At 37.2% G+C, this 22719-nt stretch overlaps 1 protein-coding gene across 2 annotated transcripts in view; it reads left to right on the top strand.

Annotated features, from left to right (window-relative positions):
• Positions 1-21389, top strand: part of LOC149266334 (actin-related protein 2/3 complex subunit 4) — a 285298-nt gene extending 263909 nt beyond the window's left edge. For both annotated transcript variants that reach the window (XM_089395811.1, XM_089395816.1), the window contains one exon: positions 20879-21389. In XM_089395811.1, the coding sequence (XP_089251937.1) occupies positions 20879-20968 (90 nt within the window). In that variant the 3' untranslated portion in view covers positions 20969-21389. The remainder of the gene's footprint in view (positions 1-20878) is intronic.
• Positions 21390-22719: the final 1330 nt, after the last annotated feature.

Raw genomic sequence — 22719 nt, 5'->3', positions numbered from 1 at the left:
ATCTGGGGCATTCAAAGTTATAGGTTCAACCAAACCCTAAAGAAGATAGTGCCTAAACTCTTACAGTGAGCACACCATCACAAGTTTCTCCCATTTAGTAGTGGTGTAGTTATTATCCGTAGTGGACATTTTATGACTAGATGACAAATAAATCCTAAAGACTCTCAATGGGAGTCTTGACTCAAAACAAAAACCCTTGCTCATGAAACCCATGAAGCAAGTCAATATAATAAATTTATTTTTTCTTATTTACATCTCATTACATAAAATCATATTTACATGTCATTATGACGACGGAACCTAGTTACACTTTTCAACACTAGGGAGATTTTCTTTGTCCAGGCTCCCTCTTAAACTAAGGGAGATCTCTTCTACCAGCGTCTTCTTTTCAATATCGAAGAATTTTTCTTGCCTTCTGTCCTTCTTATTAGAGTCACCATCATCGTTCATATCATGCTTATCACATCAACCTTTCTTTCGATCATCTTCACTACCTGGAAGATTGTGTACCTGCACAACTTAGATAGCAAGTACAATCAAAACTATAGAAGCATGAAGTTAGCCATAACATAAATCTTATAACAACAGAAGCATTAGACATAATCTGCAAGAGACTATACTTCAACTTCTTGCCTAGGTTTAGTTACAAACCCTAAATCACAATCACAACTCATCAAGATATTAAACTAATTATATCTAGGGATTCAATATTCTTTCAATGACACGACACATTCTTTTATATAGCAAACCCTAGAAATAAATCAGGTCAGTGAAACTAACACCTTTTAGAATTCGTAGGTTCACTAGGATTTCATATATTTCATACATGAGCTTCAACAATCAAAACCAATCATAACTTAATCAACATCATGACTAGCATCTACTAGAGTTTTGATGTAAACCCTAGATTTACAAAACAACATCCTCCTAGAACATCAAACTTTGACTAGGACTTGTCTCCAAACCCTAGGACTTATGACCATTAACACTTAGGTCAACACATATATGTAGGAATTCATCATCATATCATAAGCACATCATATGTCGGGGAATATTAAGATGTTAGACATATATCAACCTAGAACAGGCTAGGGTTTCAACCAAATGGACACATATATAAACCTAGGGCTTCATTCCTAGGATCTTACATTACATATCAAAGGTTTTTCTTATAGGTCCAACCAAACCCTAAAGATCTAGGGCTTCATAACATAACAAAGCAAAACCCTATTATACTAAAACTTCAAAGGTTCGGGATTTTAGGTAACGCCATTTCAACCCTAACAAGTTAGGTTTTTCCCAAACATGACATCATCAACAAAACTTCAAATAGAATTTCTCAATAATGCTAAGCAGGCTAGGGTTTCATATATTAACATTAATATACCCTTAGGTTAGGGTTTTCCAGAGAACCTGACTAGGGTTCTATAACAACAATTAAGGATGTAAGGAGAATAGCTTTATCAACTGATGAATCACCCAACACAAGAATCATTATGATTCAAGACAACTAGACATAACGATGTTAGTAATGTGATGCAAATTACAAAAATAAGATGATCATACCTAGAGATGTTCCTTGGCAAACTTGGTAAGGATTCCTTGAAGTGTTTTCTTTGTATTAAGCCATCATCCTTTATACCCTAAGTCACATGACACGGGGACACGAGACATGGAGGACACACAAATACGAGTATTCGACACGAGACACAACAACCCCAGAAACAGGACACGAGGGGCACATTATATATATATATATATATTAAAAAAATACTGAAATATAGTGCCTGATCCATATAGATATGAATCATGATGATATCTATTTAGTATTTAGTATACACTATTTACTATTTAGTTAATCTCGGCCGTTGAGATGTCAACAGAAAAAGTATAAGAGGAGGCTTGAGGGGCACTTGGAGAACACATTGAGGGAGACTAGTCAGTTCAATTTCTGGAGCGGGGTTTGCTGAGAAATTGAACCAGTGGTCTGGAGAGCAGTCAGGAGGCAGCAAGTACGGAACAGAGAGACGAGAGATCAACGCAGAAGAGGCAGACACAGAACCAGAGGAAGCCACGTAGAGGCAACAGAGACTGTGCAGAGCCAGAAGGGCCTGTGTCATCCACGCAGAGGCTGCAGGAGTGACGCAGAACCCCAGAGAGGCTGCACAGAGCCTCAATAGGCTGACGTAGAGGGTTTCAGGCTGTAGTAGAGGTCAATAGGGCCTACGTTGGGTTTAGGAAAGTGCTGGAAGTTTGTCTATCTGTGGGTAAGCCAGTTTGGCACCCTGTTGTACAAGAAAATTGCTGAATAATAAAATCCTCCCTTGCTGCACCGATTTTTCCATGTTGGGTTTTTCCAGGGACATTAGTCCAAAATAACTGTGTCAATGTGTGCATATTTTTGTTTCTGCATTACGATGCGATATCTGCAGCAATATTTATTTTAATGTTTGTTGAAGTAATTTCATGAATAACTTATGATGAAATAAGTAGGAAAAGTAAATCAGTTGCTGCAGCGATGGAATTTTCACATGGTATCAGAGGAAGTAATCAGAGACAGAAAGGGAAAATCAGTTATCGGTCGAGACCACTATGTAGAGGCATCCACCTTAGGGGACTCATGCAGATTTTCAGAAGATTGCACAAGAGAGAGACATTTCGATTTCTCTATGTTGGCTTCCATGTTGGAAGAAGAAGTGGCATGCATGACTAGTGCTGCATCATCAGAAGTATGGTATATAGACAGTGGAGCCTCGTGGCATATGACGGGAATCAGGGAGTGTTTCTCAGAATATCGAGAAGAGAAGATGAACTTTCAGATCACCACGGGGAACAAGGCAAAGTGTACTCCAATAGGAAAGGGTACCATAGTTTTTCAGACAGAATTAGGAGAGCGGTTCCATGCCACAAATGTGCTGCATGTGCCAGGATTGGGGATGAACTTACTTTCCATGTCACAACTACAAGGCAAGGGCTATGACGTCTACTTCATCAAGGAAAAGGTATATGTCAAACACCTGCGCTGGAAAAACGAAATGTAGATTGGGATCAAAAGTAATCGATTGTACAGATTACAACTAGAATCTCCAATGGCACTAATAGGCAATCATGGGGACAAAGACTTGAATGAACTATGGCACAGAAGGATGGGTCACTTGCACCATGGAGCTCTGAGAATTCTCAGGAGCACTGTAATAGGAGTTCCAGATTTGAGTACGGAATGAGATGATGTATGCAGGGGATGCGCTCTAGGAAAGTATGTCAAGGCGACATTTCCTAGGAGCAACCACAGGGCCAAGAGTGTACTAGGATTGATACACTCAGATATCTGCGGACCTATGTCTGTCAAAACTCTCAACAGTGTCGAGTATTTCCGTACCTTCATTGATGACCACTTGAGGAAAACTTGGATCTATTTTTTGAAAACCAAGGATGAGGTTTTTTGTCGATTCAAGGAGTTCAAGGCTCTAGTGGAGAATCTGACAGGTAAGAAAATCAAAGTCTTGTGCTCAGATAATGGTGGAGAATATGTCGATAAGGACTTCACTGATTATTGCGCTAAGGAGGGTATCAAAAGAGAGTGGATAGCTCCCTATAATCCGGAGTAGAATGGGGTGGCAGAAAGGAAAAACAGGACTATTGTAGAAGCAGCTAGGGCCATGCTGTATGATCAAGATATGCCAAAATTCCTGTGGGCAGAAGCATGCAACACAACTATCTACATTCAGAATAGGACTCCTCATCGGGCATTGGGCAAGATTACTCCAGAGAAAGTTTTCACTGGGAAGACACCTGAAGTCAGTCATTTCAGGATATTTGAGAGTTTGGCATATTGTCACATACCCGAAGAAAAGAGGAAGAAGCTGGATCAGACTGCAGAAAAGGGGTATCTTGCAGGATATAGCAAGAATGCTAAGGCATACAGGATCTATCTTCCACGGAGCAGGAAGGTAGTAGTATACTAGTATGACGAGATGTAAAGTTCATGGAGGATAGAGCTTTCAGAAGATTTCGTGAAATGCCTTCCAAGGAGCAGTCGAAAGAGGATTCGTTGGTCATGCCTCTTCAACCAACGGAAGTGAAGAATCCTTCCTCAGATCAAGAAGATTCTTAGGATGCGGAAGAGGAGCAAACAGAAGCACCTGTTGGCAGAGGAAGAACCAGCAGGGAACTTCGTCAGATTCTGCGTGATGTAGAGAACTTCATCGAAGAGCCAAGGAATAGTAAAAGGGAGCGAAAACAGCCAGATAGGTATCAGGCATTAGTAGCTCAAGATGAAGAGCCTCCCAGCTTCAAGGAGGCAACTCAGCATGAGGTCTGGCTAGATGCGATGGTGGAGGATTATAACTCCATAATGGTAAACGATGTCTGGGAGGTGGTGTCAAGGCCTCAAGACAGATTTGTGGTAGGTTCAAGATGGATCTAGAAGATCAAATATGCTACGGAAGAATACAAGGCCAGGTTTGTGGCTAAGGGGTATGCTCAAAAGGAAGGGATTGACTATGAGGAAACCTTCGCCCCGGTAGCCAGGTATACATCTATTAGGACCGTGATATCTCTTGCAGCCCAGATGGGATGGGAGATCCATTAGATGGATGTCAAGACGACATTTCTGAACGGGGTAATAGAAGAAGAAATATACATTGAACAACTAGAGGGCTTTGAAACTCATGAGAAGAAGTCTCATGTATGCAGACTGAAGAAAGCCTTGTATGGGCTGAAGCAGGCACCAAGAGCGTGGTATGGTCGAATAGATGGCTACTTGCAGAAGATGGGGTTTGTCAAGAGTGACGCGGTTTCAAATCTCTACTATCTGATCATAGAGAGTGAGCCACTTATCTTAGTATTATATGTGGATGATCTCTTCCTGACAGGATCATCCAGACTCATTGAAGACTGCAAGAAGAATCTAGCCACAGAGTTCAATATGAAGGATCTGGGATGAATGCACTATTTTCTAGGGTTGGAAATTTGGCAGCAGAAAAGAGAAATCTTCCTAAGGCAAGGAAGGTATGTTACAGATATTCTGAAAAGGTTCGGGATGGGAGACTATAGACCTATGGCTACGCCAATGATCACAAACTGGAAGAATATTGATGCATCAGAAGACAAGGATGTCAATCCCACCCTATACCGACAACTCATAGGGTCCCTGATGTATCTAGTAAATACCAGGCCAGATATTTGCTACGCTGTCAACACCCTTAGTCAGTTCATGGTGGAACCAAAGAGGGCTCATTGGGCAGTTGCCAAGCACATTCTCAGGTATTTACGGGGAACAGTTGATTATGGGCTCTTGTACAACAAGGGGAATGATATCAGGTTGAGTGGATTTACTAATGTAGATTGGGCAGGAAGTTCAGTGGATCGGAAAAGTACCTCTGGGTACTGTTTCAACATTGGATCAGGAATAACCTCCTGGTGCAGTAGGAAACAGAAGTCCGTGGCTCTGAGCTCATCTGAGGCAGAATATATGGCAGCAAGCACAACTTCGTGTGAGGCCATATGGCTTAGAAAACTGCTGGTAAAGCTATGAAGAAGAAATATGGAGGCGACCAGGATCATGTGTGATAATCAGAGTTGCATCAAACTCTCTGAGAATCTAGTATTTCATGATAGGTCAAAGCATATTGATATCCGGTGTCACTTTGTCAGAGATTGTGTCCAACGTAGAGTTGTACAGTTGAGCTACACTCCTAGAGGGGAACAAGTGGCAGGTATCCTCACCAAGGCCCTTGGAAAGTCAAAATTCGTCTACTTTAGGGAAAAGCGTGGGATGGTAAAGAACCCCTTTCAGAAGTAGTGTGTTAGCAGCACGAATGAAGAGGGAGTAGCAGTGCAGATGTAGTGTTGGGAGAAAGGACCAACAACGACACAGATGTAGAGGGAGTTGCAGTGTAGATGCAGTGGTGGGAGAAAGGAGCAACAACAGCACAGAGGCCGAGGAAGGTGCAGTGCGGATGCAATGCTGGGAGAAAGGACTAGCAATAGCACAGATGCAAAGGGAGTTGTTGTACAGATGCAACAGTGGCAGAACCATGGGCAGTAGTACAACATGCAACAGTGCAGAGGATGTTGGGCAGGGAGGCCTAGCATTAGCACAGGTACTGATGTCGGATGATCAGAGTAATACTCAGTTAGAAGTATTGCTAGAGCACCATCCTCACTAAGAGGGAGTGTTGATTTGGGGTAATCGGATGTGCTCTAGCCATGAAATTTGGTTGAGAGGTTGGGGCACATGAGATCTCCAATATCGAGGAAGGGTTTGGGCAGATTCTAAATAGATTAGGAGATATTAAAATAATTAGTATTTTTAATGGAGTCCCTAAGTCTAAACTTAGGGAAAATAAATTATTAATGTGTATAATATGAATCTGTGTTAGAATGGTCCAAAAGACATGGATCAAGCCAGATCTAATCTTAGCCGTTGATTAGGGGACTTAATCTCGGCCGTTGAGACAACAACACAAAAAATATAAGAGGAGGCTTGAGGGGCACTTGGAGAACACACTGAGGGAGACTAGTCAGTTCAATTTCTGGAGTGGGGTTTGCTGAGAAATTGAACTAGTGGTTTGGAGAGCAGTCAGGAGGTAGCAAGTACGAAACAAAGAGATGGGAGATCAACGTAGAAGAGGTAGACGCAAAACAAGAGGAAGCCACGTAGAGGCAACAGAGACTACGCAGAGCCAGAAGGGCCTGCGTCATCCACGCAGAGGCTGCAAGAGTGACGCAGAACCCTATAGACGCTGTGCAGAGCCTCAGTAGGCTGACACAGAGGGTTTCAGGCTGTAGCAGAGGTCAGTAGGGCCTACGCTGGGTTTAGGAAAGTGCTGGAAGTTTGTCTATCTGTGGGTAAGCCAGTTTGGCACCCTGTTGTACAAGAAAATTGCTGAATAATAAAATCTTCCCTTGCTGCACCGGTTTTTTGACATTGGGTTTTTCCGGGGACATTAGTCCAAAATAACTGTGTCAATGTGTGCATATTTTTGTTTCCGTATTACGATGTGATATCTTCAGCAATATTTATTTTAATGTTTGTTGAAGTAATTTCATGAATAAATTATGATGAAATAAGTAGGAAAAGTAAATCAGTTGCTGCAGTGATAAAATTTTCACACTTGCAGGAAATTTAAGTGCTCCAAACTCTCAGCAAAGCATGCGAACACTCGTCTCCTGCATCTTTAGGTCTAGGTCAATGTGAAGTTGTGAACTGTGCTCTCAATGTGAAGTTGTGAGAATTTTACTCGAATATGATGGAATTCCTCACACTGCACAATAAATTTGATTTCGGCAACGAGAAAACTTGACTTCGATAATGAACAATGACAAAAAAACCCAAAAATAAATCATGTTGCAGGTTTTAAATGTCACTTTTCATGGGACATGTGTCCTAAGAGCCAAAAACATTAGGGTACGTTTTTTCCATGTGCAAAACATGTGTCTCGATTGGAGGACACGAAGAAAAACGTTTTTGAAACATTTTAGGGCACGTTTCGGGTCTGACACGTAAAATACAGGACACAAGACCCTGAGGGAAGTGTCTTATGACTTAGTTTATACTTGTAATACATACTTTCAAGCACAACATGTGATACCAAGGACATAATTTAATTTCTTAAGTTAGATCTTCTACATAATCATGGAGGAGGGAATCTTATGATAAGATGTTCATTCTTTCAAACATCAGTAGGACCTTTTATTTGACTTCCTAGATTACATGTAAACTCTAGAGGGAGAGGATTAAGGTTCTAATATGTTATCTAAAGAGTACACTCCTACTCCTAGACTAGTTATAAACAAGGATTATATGAACCATTAGAGGTAATAGAAATCTAAAATCTTATAATATTCAAACCTTGTGTTTATGTACCTTTGATTTAATAGCTTGATGGAAGAGCATCTTGACGGTACTTACTTGATTTCTTTTTCCATAGGCCAGACTTCAAAATGCTTTTAGCAAATCCTCCTTTCATTGCCTTCAATTTCATATATGCATGACAAGTGTTGTTTGGTTAGGGCTTCTATAAACTCAGAGTATGTTGAATCGACTCTTAGACTTTTGATAACTCAGTCCATTGTTTCTTCAACGAGTGGAAGAATGTACTTGTTTCGACCTTGCACATATCAATGACCATAGCACTGAACTTTCTTTTATGACATGACTATGACTAATACCAAACTTCATATTGAACTTGCTACACAAATTTATCATTGAAGTTGGTCCGAAACAGAGATTGCATCTAGCCTATGTTAACATGAGAGCACTGAACATAGCATTGAAGTCATCTCTTTTATATATAGCGAAATTATATCCAAAATGTCAATGCCTTCAAGAAGTGTTGAGGCTGTGCCTTGTGCCATCACCGAAATACAATGCCTATTTAGACAATACTGTGCCGAAATATTGTGCGTCCACCGAAATACCAATACAGTCCCTTCACAAAATATCAAACTGTGCCTTTACCGAGATGTAGAGACTGTGCCATCAACGAAATGCAGAGACTGTGTCACCTCCAAAATAATTAGAACCTATTCTCTGAAAAGACCGAACTGTCTCATTGTAGAAGTACCGAAAGTTTCTCTCTGAGGTAGCACTGAAATATTACTGTGTTGTCACCTTGAGGGATCTTGACAGAATTGCGAATGCTTCAAGGATGTATACGTGTTCTTTAAAATGCCTTCAAATTTGACCATACCTCTGATATCATGTTGGAAGATCAATAGAGATGGCAGTTAAAACGATTTTCCTTATTATGACATTAACTTGTGATGCTTTTCATTATTAGTGTTAGTTCTCTTAATTATCTTTTTCTTATCATCAAGATTAATGCGAAGCAACAAAATAAGAGAACACAAGATATAAGCATGCTGCCAGGGCAAAACCCCCCTCGAGGGGAAAACCCAATCACAATTTCTTCCTTCAATAGATTCAAGATGAGAAGACCAAGACCCTTTAGACTCGAAACTACCTCCATCCATCAAGGAAACCTTGTTATTCTTATGTAGCAGTCATTCATCTTGACATTTTGATCCTTTGAAGAGATTACTTCTACACCTAATTCGAGCTCCTTCATCCACTGCGATAACAAGATTATAATAGATTCGAGACATGAATGAACTATGGAAGCATCACTGTAAAACTGAAGTCAATGTACTACAATCGAGATGAGGTCACCGTGAGAGCATCGAACAGAGGTCATTGTAATAGCCTCTAATCCTGTGAGAGCGTACTGAAAACGTGGGAGTATAACACCGAATTGTGGGAGGCCTAACACCGATTTGTGAGAGCATGGAGATCATCTTGATGCCCTATCCGAACTCCTTGAAATAACACCAAAATGTTTTTCCCTTATCCAAACTTGTAGCACTGAAACTTGTGCTCTGAAATTTTGATCCAAAAATCTGTGTTCATAATGCGAAGTCCTGATCCCTGTATATATATATAGTTGTTGACATACGAAAATAGGCCGACATGTATTGATGAAGAGTTGGGTCACTATAGTTAGGCTGACATGAGAATATTTGCACGAAGCCGACTTGATGATGGCAGCGAGGAGACACGATTGGATGGAGGAGTCTTTAAACATCGACTTAGACAATAACCTAAAGCCTTCAATGGAGGCTTGACCTATGACATTTGACCCAAGCATGAAACCCATGCTTTAACAAGTCAAATAAAATAATAATAAATTTCTTTTTTCTTTTCTTTTGACAACTATATTACATTTGACTCAAGTACAATAATGAAGACCAAACCTAGTTACAGTTTCCAACAAATTGAACCCCAAAGTCTTTCTATTATGATAAAAAATGTTCCAAGCAGAGCACTAGCTCATTACCAACATTACAAAATCACCACCTCCAAAGATGAGAAATAGAAGCTAGATGGCTTCCATATATAGAGAAAACACCTCAAAGTGGAAAATAATGGCTAGTTGGCTTGATCCTCATCAAAATAATCTCGACCGTTGAAAATAACTTGATCATCTTTTAATCTCCACTGTCGAATTTTTATTTTTGAGGAAAAATTCGAATTTCTCTAAAAAAACCATTTTTTATTTATCCAAAAATTAATATCTTGGATTAATTTACTCAAAAAATTCACTTTGGCTTAACCACCAAGGTCCAAGGGATTAAATTTTCTTAAAAAATCCGTTTTTCTCTTGGCAGGGACCTCCAAATATTGACTTTCTTTTGACCCACGAATATTTGATTATTTTCCACTAGGAGAAATTAATTTCTCTATAATTATTTTTTGACTTAAAATTAATTAATTTTTCTGGCTTAGGATTTCTATTTAATTTAACCAAAAAAATTAATTAATTGACTATAGAGGGGATTAATGATTTTTTCCACCCTCAATATTTTAGCCATGATTTCTGATTGTGAGGGACCATGCACCAAAATATTTATACATCAAAATAATTACAATATCAACCCTTAGAAGGGGAAACCACCTTTAGACATAGACCATCAAGATATTACCCAATTCTGCGACACAATATGATCTAGTATGAAACCAAGTATGCTTATAATAAAATAATTTGGCCATGGTGTTCTGATTATGAGGGACTTGTTGTCACTCAGATTGTACAGGCACGGTGCGACGACTCTGGTCGTGGGTTATCACTCTGATTACCGACCTCTCCATTCTAGCTGTTTCCCAACAACAGACTATGGCGGGTACTCCCTATGGAAGATGGAAATGCAAGACTCGTTGGCAACCAACAAGTCTAGAAGACATGATTGAATGGCCTAGCCTCTTGGTTGATTTCAACAAGTTAAAGCATTAGATTTAATTATCAATGAGACCAGTGCCTTATGAAGTCAACTACTTGCTTTGGATCAATTAAATACCAGGTGAACGAATGAACAACCATTTTTTGATGCTTAACTATCCTATATGATATGCAAATCCTATGACCTAGATGCTAAATGCAAAATGGTGAGTGCTCCCTGAGGTGAGATCACTTATAATCTTAAGTACTTAGTTGTAATCTGATCTTCAATTATGGCAATGAGTACGTAAAAGACAAGTAAATGATAATCTCAACGACAAAGAAGGTGTTTTCTTTCAACAGTGCTTAAAAGATGAAATAAATATAACTAATAGATAATTGCTCAAGTACCAAATGGAGACAAGATAAATGCTCTTATTAACAAAATATCAAAGACATTTTACCATCAATAATAGATGTTCAAATTAACCATGAAACATAAAATTAATGACTATAGGAGAGAATAGAACACTTATCCAAGATATTACTTAGAACAATTAGCTAAGGTCTTTTGCAAGAGGAGAATCTGCTCAATAGATAGATGATTTATGTTCCTCAAACACAATTAGCACCTCTTAAATTTATGACAATCAAATTAACACAATGTTGATTCAATTAGATCTCCAATGTTAATGTGAAAGAACAAGAAATATAGATATGCCCAAGTCCATGGTGTCTTTTAATGACCAAATTAGATAACACCAATTCAAACAATCATTCAACAAGATATTCAATGCTTGTACTAGATTTGTCAAGCGCTTTAGGAGTAAGTTAATTGCAAGATTATGAATTGAGATATGATGCTCACTTGCAAGAAACAAGTTATTTCACTTATCACCAAAGTAAACTCACAAGAAATGCTAGTTACAATAATAGCAATGAGGAACAATGTAACTACTTATCCAAATGCCAATTCCTTTAGCAATGACAACAAAGTGTCACAATTGACTAATGCTTTTCAATGAAAGAAAGATAGCAAGACACCTACTAACTTAACAGCCAATGGCAGGTAAGGATGCTTACAATAAGAAGTATTACTCTTTAGTTTATGTTAATGTCATTAATAAAAAGAGAGCAGATTTAAGAGGGTAGTAAGCGTGTATCATGCAATAATTGTCACTTTAACCAAAGATGCCAAGCAATGAAAGAGACTAACAATGCAAATGATATGCCAAGGATATGAGGTGACTGTATATTGTTTATTATATCACTGTTACATGATTATACCACTGCTGTAGGTGCATTTTCAGACCTTGGTATTCAACAAACAGTCTTCCTGAAATTCACTTGTATGACACTAGTCTTTCAGACAAGGGTCCTTATGAATTAGATTTATTTCCTCATCAATTTATAGAGACTTTAGTAGCCAAATTTAACCACTGTTAACTTATGACCAGAGATCCAAATCATTCATATTAAATGCTGAAACTAGCATATCAGTCCTCAAAATTCATGAAAAAAATGCTAAACAGTGACTAACAAATGAATGCAAATGATTTCTCAATGTATTATAGTGACTGTTAATTAGTTTTCTGGCCACTGTTTAGATGTATTATACAACTGTAAACAATGTTTCTCGAAGCTGCAAATGAAACAGTGAGGAGGAGAGAAGGATAAGGAGGCAAACTGCTAGGCCCTATGGCCATATTGGTGACTAGTGTAACTGCTGGAATGTCTTCCAATGAATCTATCAACCTGCAACCACAAATGTCAGCCCCAATATTCCCTGGAACATCTGCAAAATAAACTGTTAGTCCCAAAATACTGCTGCGAAACCAAGGGATGACAAAGTAAAGGGTTGGAAGAGGGCAGTGATGAGGGAAGGGAGGCTTGTAGGCCTGCGATAGGGAAGAGGGAGATCCCTTAGGGTCTGCGGCACACCACAGAAGGCAGAGGAGGGGTCAACGAGAGGGGCTTGAGGCTTGACCAGGCCTGCGGCACACTAAAATAAGGTGGATGGAGGGTTGCGAAGGAAAAATGGGAAGCCTTAAGCCCTTACGACACCAAGGAACAGGGCTGTGGCTCACAAAATGAAGAGAGAGGCCTGTAAAATCAAAACCTCAGTTGGATAAACCACTGCAAAAAAAATTGCTTTGGTTTCAGGCCTGCAAACAAGAGAATATTAGTCAAGAAATAAAATTGCAGTAAGTAATCAATCCTCGATGGCCAGTGTTAGGGTTTGGTTGGGTCTTTTATGCATGTGGATAGGTTTTTCTAGGCTTCTTAAGGTGTCCAAAATGGCCCTGAAACCCTAGCAGTCTAGGGTTTTTATGGGCTAGAAACTTCAAAAATTTATTCCTGAACTTGAAAAAAAAAATTCCTTAAACCCCAAGATATACAAAAATAAAATAAACCCCAAAACCCCAATTTCTGCAAAACAAGGGTTAGACAATATGTTTTACAAAAGAAATATTTATAAGATATATACAAATATACAATGCTTGTGGAAATAAAATATTTTTGAGTAAAAGTTACAAAATGATGAATAATGACAATATATCAAATGTGGTTCAAAAGTTATGGTATTGCCCACAACCTTAGCGAAGTAAGAAAACCAAACAAAATTCTCAGAGCCCAAGCAAGGTCGGCTCTCCTCCAAAGTCTGTGAACTTGGAGCCCAAGGTCTGGGGAACTTGCATACACTTTATATTTTCTTCAAGAAAACTTGTTAGAGATATGGTGAACCAGATCACCTAAGATAGATCCAAAATCTACCAATAGAATATTGCTATCACCATCTAATGAATAAACAAGCTTATAAAATTTTAAGCACAATATAGGAAAGAACATGCCACAGATCGTCGGACAAAGAACACCATGAACTGAATCCCAATGTATTTTATTATGATATTTCAAACATTCCCAACATATCAGTGGAACAAAACCAACGTTACAAAATTACATTTGACTAGAGTCAGAGCTTTCATCATCGTGACTTGAGAAGCAAAATGGCTTCCAATTTATAGATAAATCCACAAGTGGGAAATAACGGCTAGTTGGCTTGATCCCCGTCAAAGTAATCTCGATCGTTGATAAATATTTCATCATTTTTTAATCTTTGTCGTCGAAAATATTTATTTTTGAGAAAATTTTGAATTTCCCATAAAAACCATTTTTTATTAATCCAAAAATAAATATTTTGGATCACTTTCCTAAAACATTTGACTTTGACTTAACCACCAATGTCCAAGGGCTCAAATTTTCTTAAAATATCCATTTTTGCCTTGTTGAGGGATCTCCAAAAATTAATTTCTTTTGCACTGACGAATTTTTTGGTCATTTTTCACTTGGAGAAATTAATCTCTAATTTTAATTTTTTGACTCTAAATTAATTAATTTTCTGGCTTAGGATTTAATTTAATTTTTTCCAGAAAATTTAAGTAATGGACACTTGAGGGGATTAATTATTTTTCCACCCTCAAATACTTTAGCCATGGTGTTTGATTGCAAGGGATCATGCACTAAAATATTTTTACATCAGATAATTACAAATTCAACCCTCAAAGGGGGAATACCCAGTGATTATAGACCCTCAAAATATTACCCAATTTTGCGACACAATATGATCTAGTAGACCAAGTGATCTGTAATAAATTTATTTAGCCAAATAGCTTAAGCTATTCCCAAATCACTTTTACAAGCGACTCAACTAAGAATACTAGGACTCACCTATGACTTCGACAATAAATTCCACCCTAGCTTTGGGGTTAAGCTGGAGAGAAAAACTCTGCCTATCATTTGTTTTTAGAAACACACATAATGCGGTGAGACAAAAAACTTCCTAGGATGAAATTCGTTGCCAAAATCAAAGGCTTACCTAGGTTGTTACATAATAAAACGATTATACTAGCATCATTTACATTACAATTTGCAGAAATTGAGTTCATAATGATACATCAAAAAGTTGACTGATGATTCTGAACTTTGAAAAATTTGCACAATTGCTTAGTTGCACTTGTGACAAAATAGGTGCAACAAGACCATGCACTAAAATTATTCCTAAACACACATTTACATCAGACTCAATAAACACTAGGACTCACCTAAGACCTTGTCAAGGAATTCCACCTTGGCTTTGGGGTTATCGCTGAAGAAAAACTCTATCGATTAGGCGTGTTTACAAACACACATAATTCGGGGAGGTTAGAAAACTTCCTAGGATGAAATCCTTTGCCAAAATCAGAGGCTTACTTAGGTGTTGTTACATAATTAAATGGTCATACTAGCATCATTCACAATAAATCTATGTAGAAATTGGGTTTACAATGATGACTTCACGCTGGCAGATGACTTTGATTTTTGAAAAAAAATCTCGACTTCTTTGTACACTGCTTCCTTGCATTTTTGATAAAATTGTGGACAACAGGGTGGAAAAAGAAAGAAGAGGAAAGGGGTAACTCATGCCTCCATTATTGCTCCCTCTTCTCATTATAGCACTTGGAGATGTTGGACTTGCATCAGCTTGTACCATGGATATGGCCATCTTCCTTGAAGTCTTACCCACCCAAATCACTACCATCATCGTATGTACACATGGATTGATGGATCTACCTATGAAATGTCCTTCCCCTTAGGGGTTGGAAGCACTTAATAAGGCTGAAGGTATAATCATCCATAACAAAAGTGTGGTAACTTGCTTAGAAAACCTAAGCTAGAAAGACATTGGAAGGAAAGGCTTGTGTGAATGTATTTTGTGCCCTAACATTGAATATGGTCCACTATGATACTTTAATGCTTTTTGTACCTAATGGCATTGATCTCACTTGATCTTAAGGGTATGTTTCAAGTGGTTTATTCTCATGCAATAAAGATCCTCTGAAGGATGACTTGACACCTAGCCAACACCATTTAGAGGACGTTTTACCCATTCTTGAGAGAGTAGATATGACATTGCAGCCCCAACGTTGCCCTCTTGAGATGAATGTTTGGCTTTGAGGAGCCTCCACATGGTTGTACCTCTCTTGCTACACCTCCATATGTTGAAACAATGTACTAGGAAGTTAAGGCATTGGCTCATTTGATGATGTTCTGCCCAGATGGACCCAAGACACCCCCTAGTTGGCGTTGAGGTTGTTTGTTGGATATTGATTGTTCTAGAGCCTAGATGATGATGGAGATCACTTGGATGACTTGGGAGGGATAACACCTCATTTCTAATGCGAACACTTGCCTCAAAGCTTGCCACATCATACCCACATGCCCTAAAAGGGTGATGTGAGCCTTCTTGGAGATAACGTCATGGTGGAGGAGATCTTATTTGGAGGTGTTCCCATGCACTTTGTTGATTTCTTTGAAGTGATGATCACTCGTGGACCACTTGATCACTTGCTTGATGAAGATTGTCCATTTAGGAAGATGATGTCATGTTGGAAAGCATTTATTCCCACATGTGTGGGAGATTTTGATGTCTTTATTATGTTTTAAAGCTATCTTAAGGTCGGCTTGTGATCTTTAGTCCTAGTGAACACTTGAGCAAAGTTTTAGGGCTTTTACTTGTAAAATTGTGACAAGTGACTTGGTTTCCCTCATATAAATAGAGGAAAGTCACTTTCATTTGTATCATCACACTTCTCTCTTTCTCTCTTAAGAAGGGTGCACTAGCTCTTGTATTTTTCTCCAAGATGTAATTGATATTTAGTTGAGCGACTTGTCTTGGGTGGGAGATTTTTTCTTGGAGAGACTTGTCTGGATTGATGAAGTGATTCTTGTGGAAATTGTGTAATTTTAATTGTTATTATCTTCCATTTTGTTGCTGTATTTCTGAAATTATACTTTCTATTTGTGCCATATTAAAAAGTGCAACATTTTTCTTGAAACCTTGATTCTTTATGGTATGTAAAATTTGTTTTGCAGGAATCCATCAAGGAAACTTGGTCTATGCATTCCTTGACCTTAAATCTCCCATATAGAAAAATTGCTAGGGTTTTTAAGTGAAGAGAATTAGTCTTCGACCCTCTTCATCCAAGGCCTCTACCATATACCTTGTCCTAATTAACTCCATTTTCCCAATTGAGAAAAGGCACTATTCTAGTAGGTGGTGAGCATCTTAATTTCTCCTTTCTTTTGTCTCTTAATGCATATAAACAATGGTTAGGGTAAGAGTAAATCTGCATTTTATAGCAATTTTATGTCTATTTGTTATTTCCGTTTTGGTAGGGATTGCATTAAATAAATATAAGAAGGTAAAATCTAGCATCAATTACATATGTTCACCCTAAAATAAGGGCTGGCGTCTGGATAAGTATTGATGTCATAAGCATTTTCAACTATAAAAACCTCATTGTTTACCTGACCCTCGCCTGTATTTCTGATAACCTCTCTCTTTCTTGATCTTATCATTTATAGGCTATTTCTCAAGCTGTTGTATGCCATTGTATGCCCTAAATCTGCATATTATAAAAATCCTATCTTACAAGAGTTTTTTTCTAGATCATAAAGGTCTTAGGAAAGTGTACTTAAACTTTTGGAACTCTTATCTCAGCCTTTCAATGTTTAGGCTGTATCTTCCTCTTTAATCATTAGGCCTTGTATCACCCTTGAGCCCTTGTTTGTTGAAGATCTTGTTGGTGATTTCTTTACAAAAGCCTCCCTTGTGGGGATAACATCCACCACTAAATAGCTGGAGAGAGGCCATTGAGGTGAGGCTTTGCACTAGGCCTGCTAGTTTTTGCAGTAACAGTGTCCATGCCATATGAAATCATGTTAACTGAAATAGGTTTATACCCTACTGAGCTGAAACAATAAGGAGGTTGATCCTATATCAACCATGGAGAGTGAGAGGATGCCTAACCAAATCATTAAATTGATCTTGAAGAGAAAAAAAAACATACTTGGAAACTACAATGCAGAAAATGGTTGGAGAGGTGGAACATATTGAAAAGCTAATGCCCAATTGACAATAACAATGAAAGAATATATCCAAGGGTGCTACAGGAAGGGAAGGTAAAAAAGAAAGTAATACTACATAGATCATTTCAACCTCACACAATAAAGGTACAAAAATACCTCACTGTCAACATACTGGGGAGAAGCACACCATAGCCCAACTAAGTTGTGAAATGAGGAGATGGAAATGGAAGAAGGAAGAATGCTATGACAGGACTTGGCTAGTTTATGTTGCAAAGGAGGTAGAACTAGAGGAATGCTTTCTCCAATGGTTTTCGACTTTGGAGATGGTTGCATGGGAAGCAGTTTTTGGAAACAGCCAGATGGAAGACAGCAAAACGTGCAATAAGGAGGATGACCTATAGGACCGATAAATTGAAATTGACACTTCTTGGGGGGGCTGCCAAGATAAGTAATTCTAGGTTGGGGACTGGAATATAGGTGTCCTCTCACCTTGTATGTCTTAAACATGCACTTTTCTGCTTTTCTGCTTGCAGGTAATCTTACCTATTTCATTCTGTTGAGGTGGACACCACAAAGATATAACACCCCGTCCCATAGGTCAATGTGGTCTTGTCGACATTTAATCAAATCCTATTCAATTCTATTCCATTTCTTCATATTGTTTCCTGTTTCACTTTAGAAATTATTATGGATGGTCTATCAAATAATAAATTCATTAAAGATCATCTTCTGTAAGTGCTGCGTGGTTCTGGGCTTTCTCTTTAGCACTGGAGGTGTAATTCATGATGTAAGAGTACATACATGTTGTACATAGTTTAAAATACAGGTTAACTTGCTCCAATTTGAGTGGGACACTGATAGAATATCTGCATTTCATTTACCGAAGACAAGTGAGAAGTGTTGCTGTATTCTGTGACTCTGTCAGTGGGTTTTAATATGATTCTGCCAACAAACAGAAATTCATTTATAGCCTATTTCACCTTCCCCAGGAAATATTTGATTCGTCAGGAATTGTAGATGTCTTCTATCATTTGTTAGATATATGCAACCTTGTTAAGAACTCATAGTTGAGAATCATGAGATTTGGAGATATGTATTAAATATTACACACTACATTCATTTGTGTCTTCAAATGTTAGATTAGATATCACAATTCACTATTTCTACGTTCACAACTGGAAAACTAACATGGAAGTCACTTTAAAAATATGCTAAAAGCTTTATTTCAGTTCAGTCATATGCCATTTTCACAATCTGAACGTTCACAGTAAACAATCTCTTTTCTTACTCATCGTTTGTCTCCCTTGATCTTAAACAACAACAATTGAGGTATGTATCAACCTGTGTTATCAGATCTACGGGGTCTTGATGTTGGATCCACAAATCTGCGTTTCAGATATGATATGGATATGGATCCATCTACATCCCCATAGGATCCACCACATAAATGGATCCTTCAAACTCGGAAACGGATCCCATCCTACTGAAACGGATCCTATGCCAGCTAGGCCTCACACAGCAAATGACATTAGAGTTTTGGTTTATTGTTTACATTTTAAAGGATATATGCCACCTGTTTGAAACCCTCAAAAGAAGATATTCTATTTAGATTTTTAGTTATATTACTTATTAGTAATTTGTATCCTAAATAGTTGTACAAGTAAGGTATTAATTACCTACAAGTTGTATAGCACATGATAATGCTAGCGAAAAAGGTCTTGCAAATCAAAATTTTAATTTTCAATTTTTGATAATGCTAAAAGGAAAGCATTGAGACAATGCATAGATAATAATGTAGTGCATAAAGGATGCTTGTGTTATTAATAATTTAACTAGATCAATCCCTTGTAACTCTAGGTAAAGACTCCTCTTAGAACAGTATGATACATAGACTATAGCATGATCTCAACAGTGTACAATATTCATTGACCATTGTAAATAGATGAAATTTTTTAGATTTTAAGGCAGGTTTCAAGGAAGATGACATGTTGATCATGATGTAGAGTTGAAGTATTCAAATGATGAGGATGTAGAGCCATTTTTGGACAAGTTGTTAGATGTATTCTACATCATCATATCAATAGAGTAATCATTGATGAGACACTGTTGTATTTACAATTTTGTTTTTTTGTATAAAGCCTGATGCATCATGTTTTTACTTTAAAATATTTAAAAAAGGTTATTGCATTTTTTCGTATGTGGCATTTCCCAACTGTATCCAGATCTTGGCTTTTCAAAAATCTAGTGGATCCGTATCGGAATCTGAATCTGGATCTGTATCCCTTTCCATTTCCTGGTAACTTAGGTTTCAGCTTAGTTACTACCTGTGAGTTCAATAAGTCATAGTGTTAAAGGAAGAGACAGTGGCTTATGCAGAAAATCTCAAGGTTAAAGTCTCCGCAACAGTATATTAAGAACTTGTTAGGCAATTCATATGCCAATTACCAAGTTATGTCTTCGTTGGCGATTCTTTTCGTTTTAGAAGGGTTCGTCATTTTTCTACTTGTATGCCAACACCTAAACTTGCGCTTTTTTTTACTTCGTTTCTTTTTAGAAAATACATCTTATAATTTATTGCTGAAAGGTAAAGAATACATAAAGAATCATACATCGAGCCATCCTGACTATATAGACTACCCCCTCTTATATTAATCAATGAGAGCAAACATATCCGGCTTTGTCCCATCTTTTCTGAAAATGTTAATCCTTGCAGAAAACGATGCTGCCAACTCTGACCTAAAAACAATGAGCTCTTGAATTAAACGGGATAGCATCCCCATTGAATATGTTACGATACTACTGTTTCCACAAAAGAGATGCTTGTCAATATTATGGCATCTGTCATTATTTGGATGGATGAAGAGAAGTGTCCAAGTCTTTTCTTTAACTAGTTACTGTGAATATGTTACGATACTACAGTTTCCACAAAAGAGATGCTTGTCTATATCATGGCATCTGTCATTCTTTGGATGGATGAAGAGAAGTGTCTAAGTCTTTTCTTTAAGTAGTTAATGTGCTTCCGTTTGCTCCTTTCTTTGGGTAAACCATGTAGTTAATTTGATCAAGAAAATTTATTGAGCCAGAGCCTGAAATAATTTGGCCTAACATAATTTGAATTCATTAGGAGCTGCTTAACATTTGTAGATATTTCATTGCTTAAAGAAAAAGTTGTAGGTTGTTAGACAATAGCGATTCAGTAATATCTTAAGAATATGGGGTCCTTTTTTAACTGCTGGGCGAATATCTTGCAGGATATTGATAAAGAGATAAGCGAGCTGAAACTTTCCGTGAACACTCGTGGACGGCTTGTAGCAAAAGAATTTTTGAAACAGTTCACCTAAATATTTCAATACTCAGTTCTCTGGTCTTACATATTGTATACATGGTCTTCCATATTGCGTTTTGGCATGAACAGTAACACTTATTTTCATTAATGATACATGTGATGTCATTTCTGAGAGCAGTTTGACGTTTGTAAAAGAATACCAAAACAAAACTAATTTTGTCAACATATTTATGTCGAGGAAGATAATAGATATGTATACTTTCAGGACATCTGATGGCATTTGCTAAAGACGTTCCAGCCATCATTGCTAAAAGTGTTGAACACAGCAGTAAAATAGGTCATCAAGATAGGCATGAAGATGTTCCTCAAAAGTGGAGATGAACCAATGAAATTCCCAAGCACGGTGAACGAGAAAATTGTAATCTTAAGGTGAAACTTAATAAATAATGGAGATATCCAATGAAATGGTTAAGCAAGGTGTGTGAGAAAAATAACATAAGCTTGAAATTTAACAAATATACAAGGGGAAATTTGGATTTATGAAAATATATTACAAGCAATATTCAACCAAGGCATAAGTTCACAAATTCCAATATGCGAAAGTAATTAGAAACGAAGTCATAATGAAGAGAATGAAATCCAATGCCTAAGATAGAAGATGAGAGCATGCACCATTTGGCAAAAGTTGAGGTAGTAATGTCTAGATTTTTTTTAAAAAGTGATATCTATACTTTTTATTATTATAATTTTATAGTATTGAAGTTTTTATCACATAATATAAAGCTTTTATATAAAATTTATTTTTTATTATTGTAATTTTATAGTATTAAAGACTTTATCACATAATATAAAGCTTTTATATAAAATTTCATTTATTAATTTAAATTGTATGTGTAGTTTGAGTGGGTTTAATAGTTCAAAATATGTATTTTTTTTTAAAGATTATTGATCCAAATCTAGAGGGGTAGAGCGGTAGAGTATGTACACTTTCATAAATTTTGATAGTCAAATCATTGCATGAGGGGATACTTTGTCTGACAAATAAGACGGTCTCATACACCAATTTAGTGTATGGCTACGATTTTTTTTCTTCTGCCATAATTTTTCTTAAACATGATTTATTTTCCATTTCTAGCAACTCAACATCCAAGTTAAATAAGAAAATCATAAGAAAAATAAGAAAATTGCTACATTGAATGCTCAATAGTAGAGAATTCTTCAAAAATATGGTCTATAACAAGCTTTGTAAAGGTTGTTCATGATTATAATTTAAGAAGTTTATTTGATAGTTTTCTAAATAAGATGTTCTTCAAAATTATGGTCTAAAGATTGTTGAACATAGTGGTTTTTCGGTTTTGTTTGAAAATTTTAAGAAGTCTAATTATTTTTAATATAATTTTGCAGTTACTAAGACCTTGCATTATTAGGCACATATGTAGAAATTTATGCTCTCAACTCTTTAATGCAATTTATACATTTCAGTTTTTTTCTAAAGGTTTCTCAAATCCAATGCATGTGAATTTATGACCTTAGGATTCATATGAATTGTAAATAAGCATAAAAAATGCACTTTCAGCTTTTCAACCCCAATCAACAAAGTAATCTAGGAGAAACGATAGCAAATGTGTGCCAATAAGTTGTTAACCCTATAAGGCAATCATATCATGCATAAAGATGAAGTTCAAATATGTACTCATCATATGATATGTTGGTACAACCCTTAAAGCTTACCAAACCCTAGTGATCTTCAACTAGGGTTGGGAAACCTCCTTTTACAATGAATTCAAATATGTACTCATCATAAGA

Source organism: Pinus tabuliformis, chromosome 6, assembly GCF_031772625.1.
Source record: "Pinus tabuliformis cultivar Carrire ecotype Pingquan chromosome 6, CPIR1, whole genome shotgun sequence".
In the NCBI taxonomy this organism is placed as follows: Eukaryota; Viridiplantae; Streptophyta; class Pinopsida; order Pinales; family Pinaceae; genus Pinus; species Pinus tabuliformis.
Note: the sequence above shows the minus strand (reverse complement) of the source record. Positions and strands in the feature narration are given on the sequence as shown.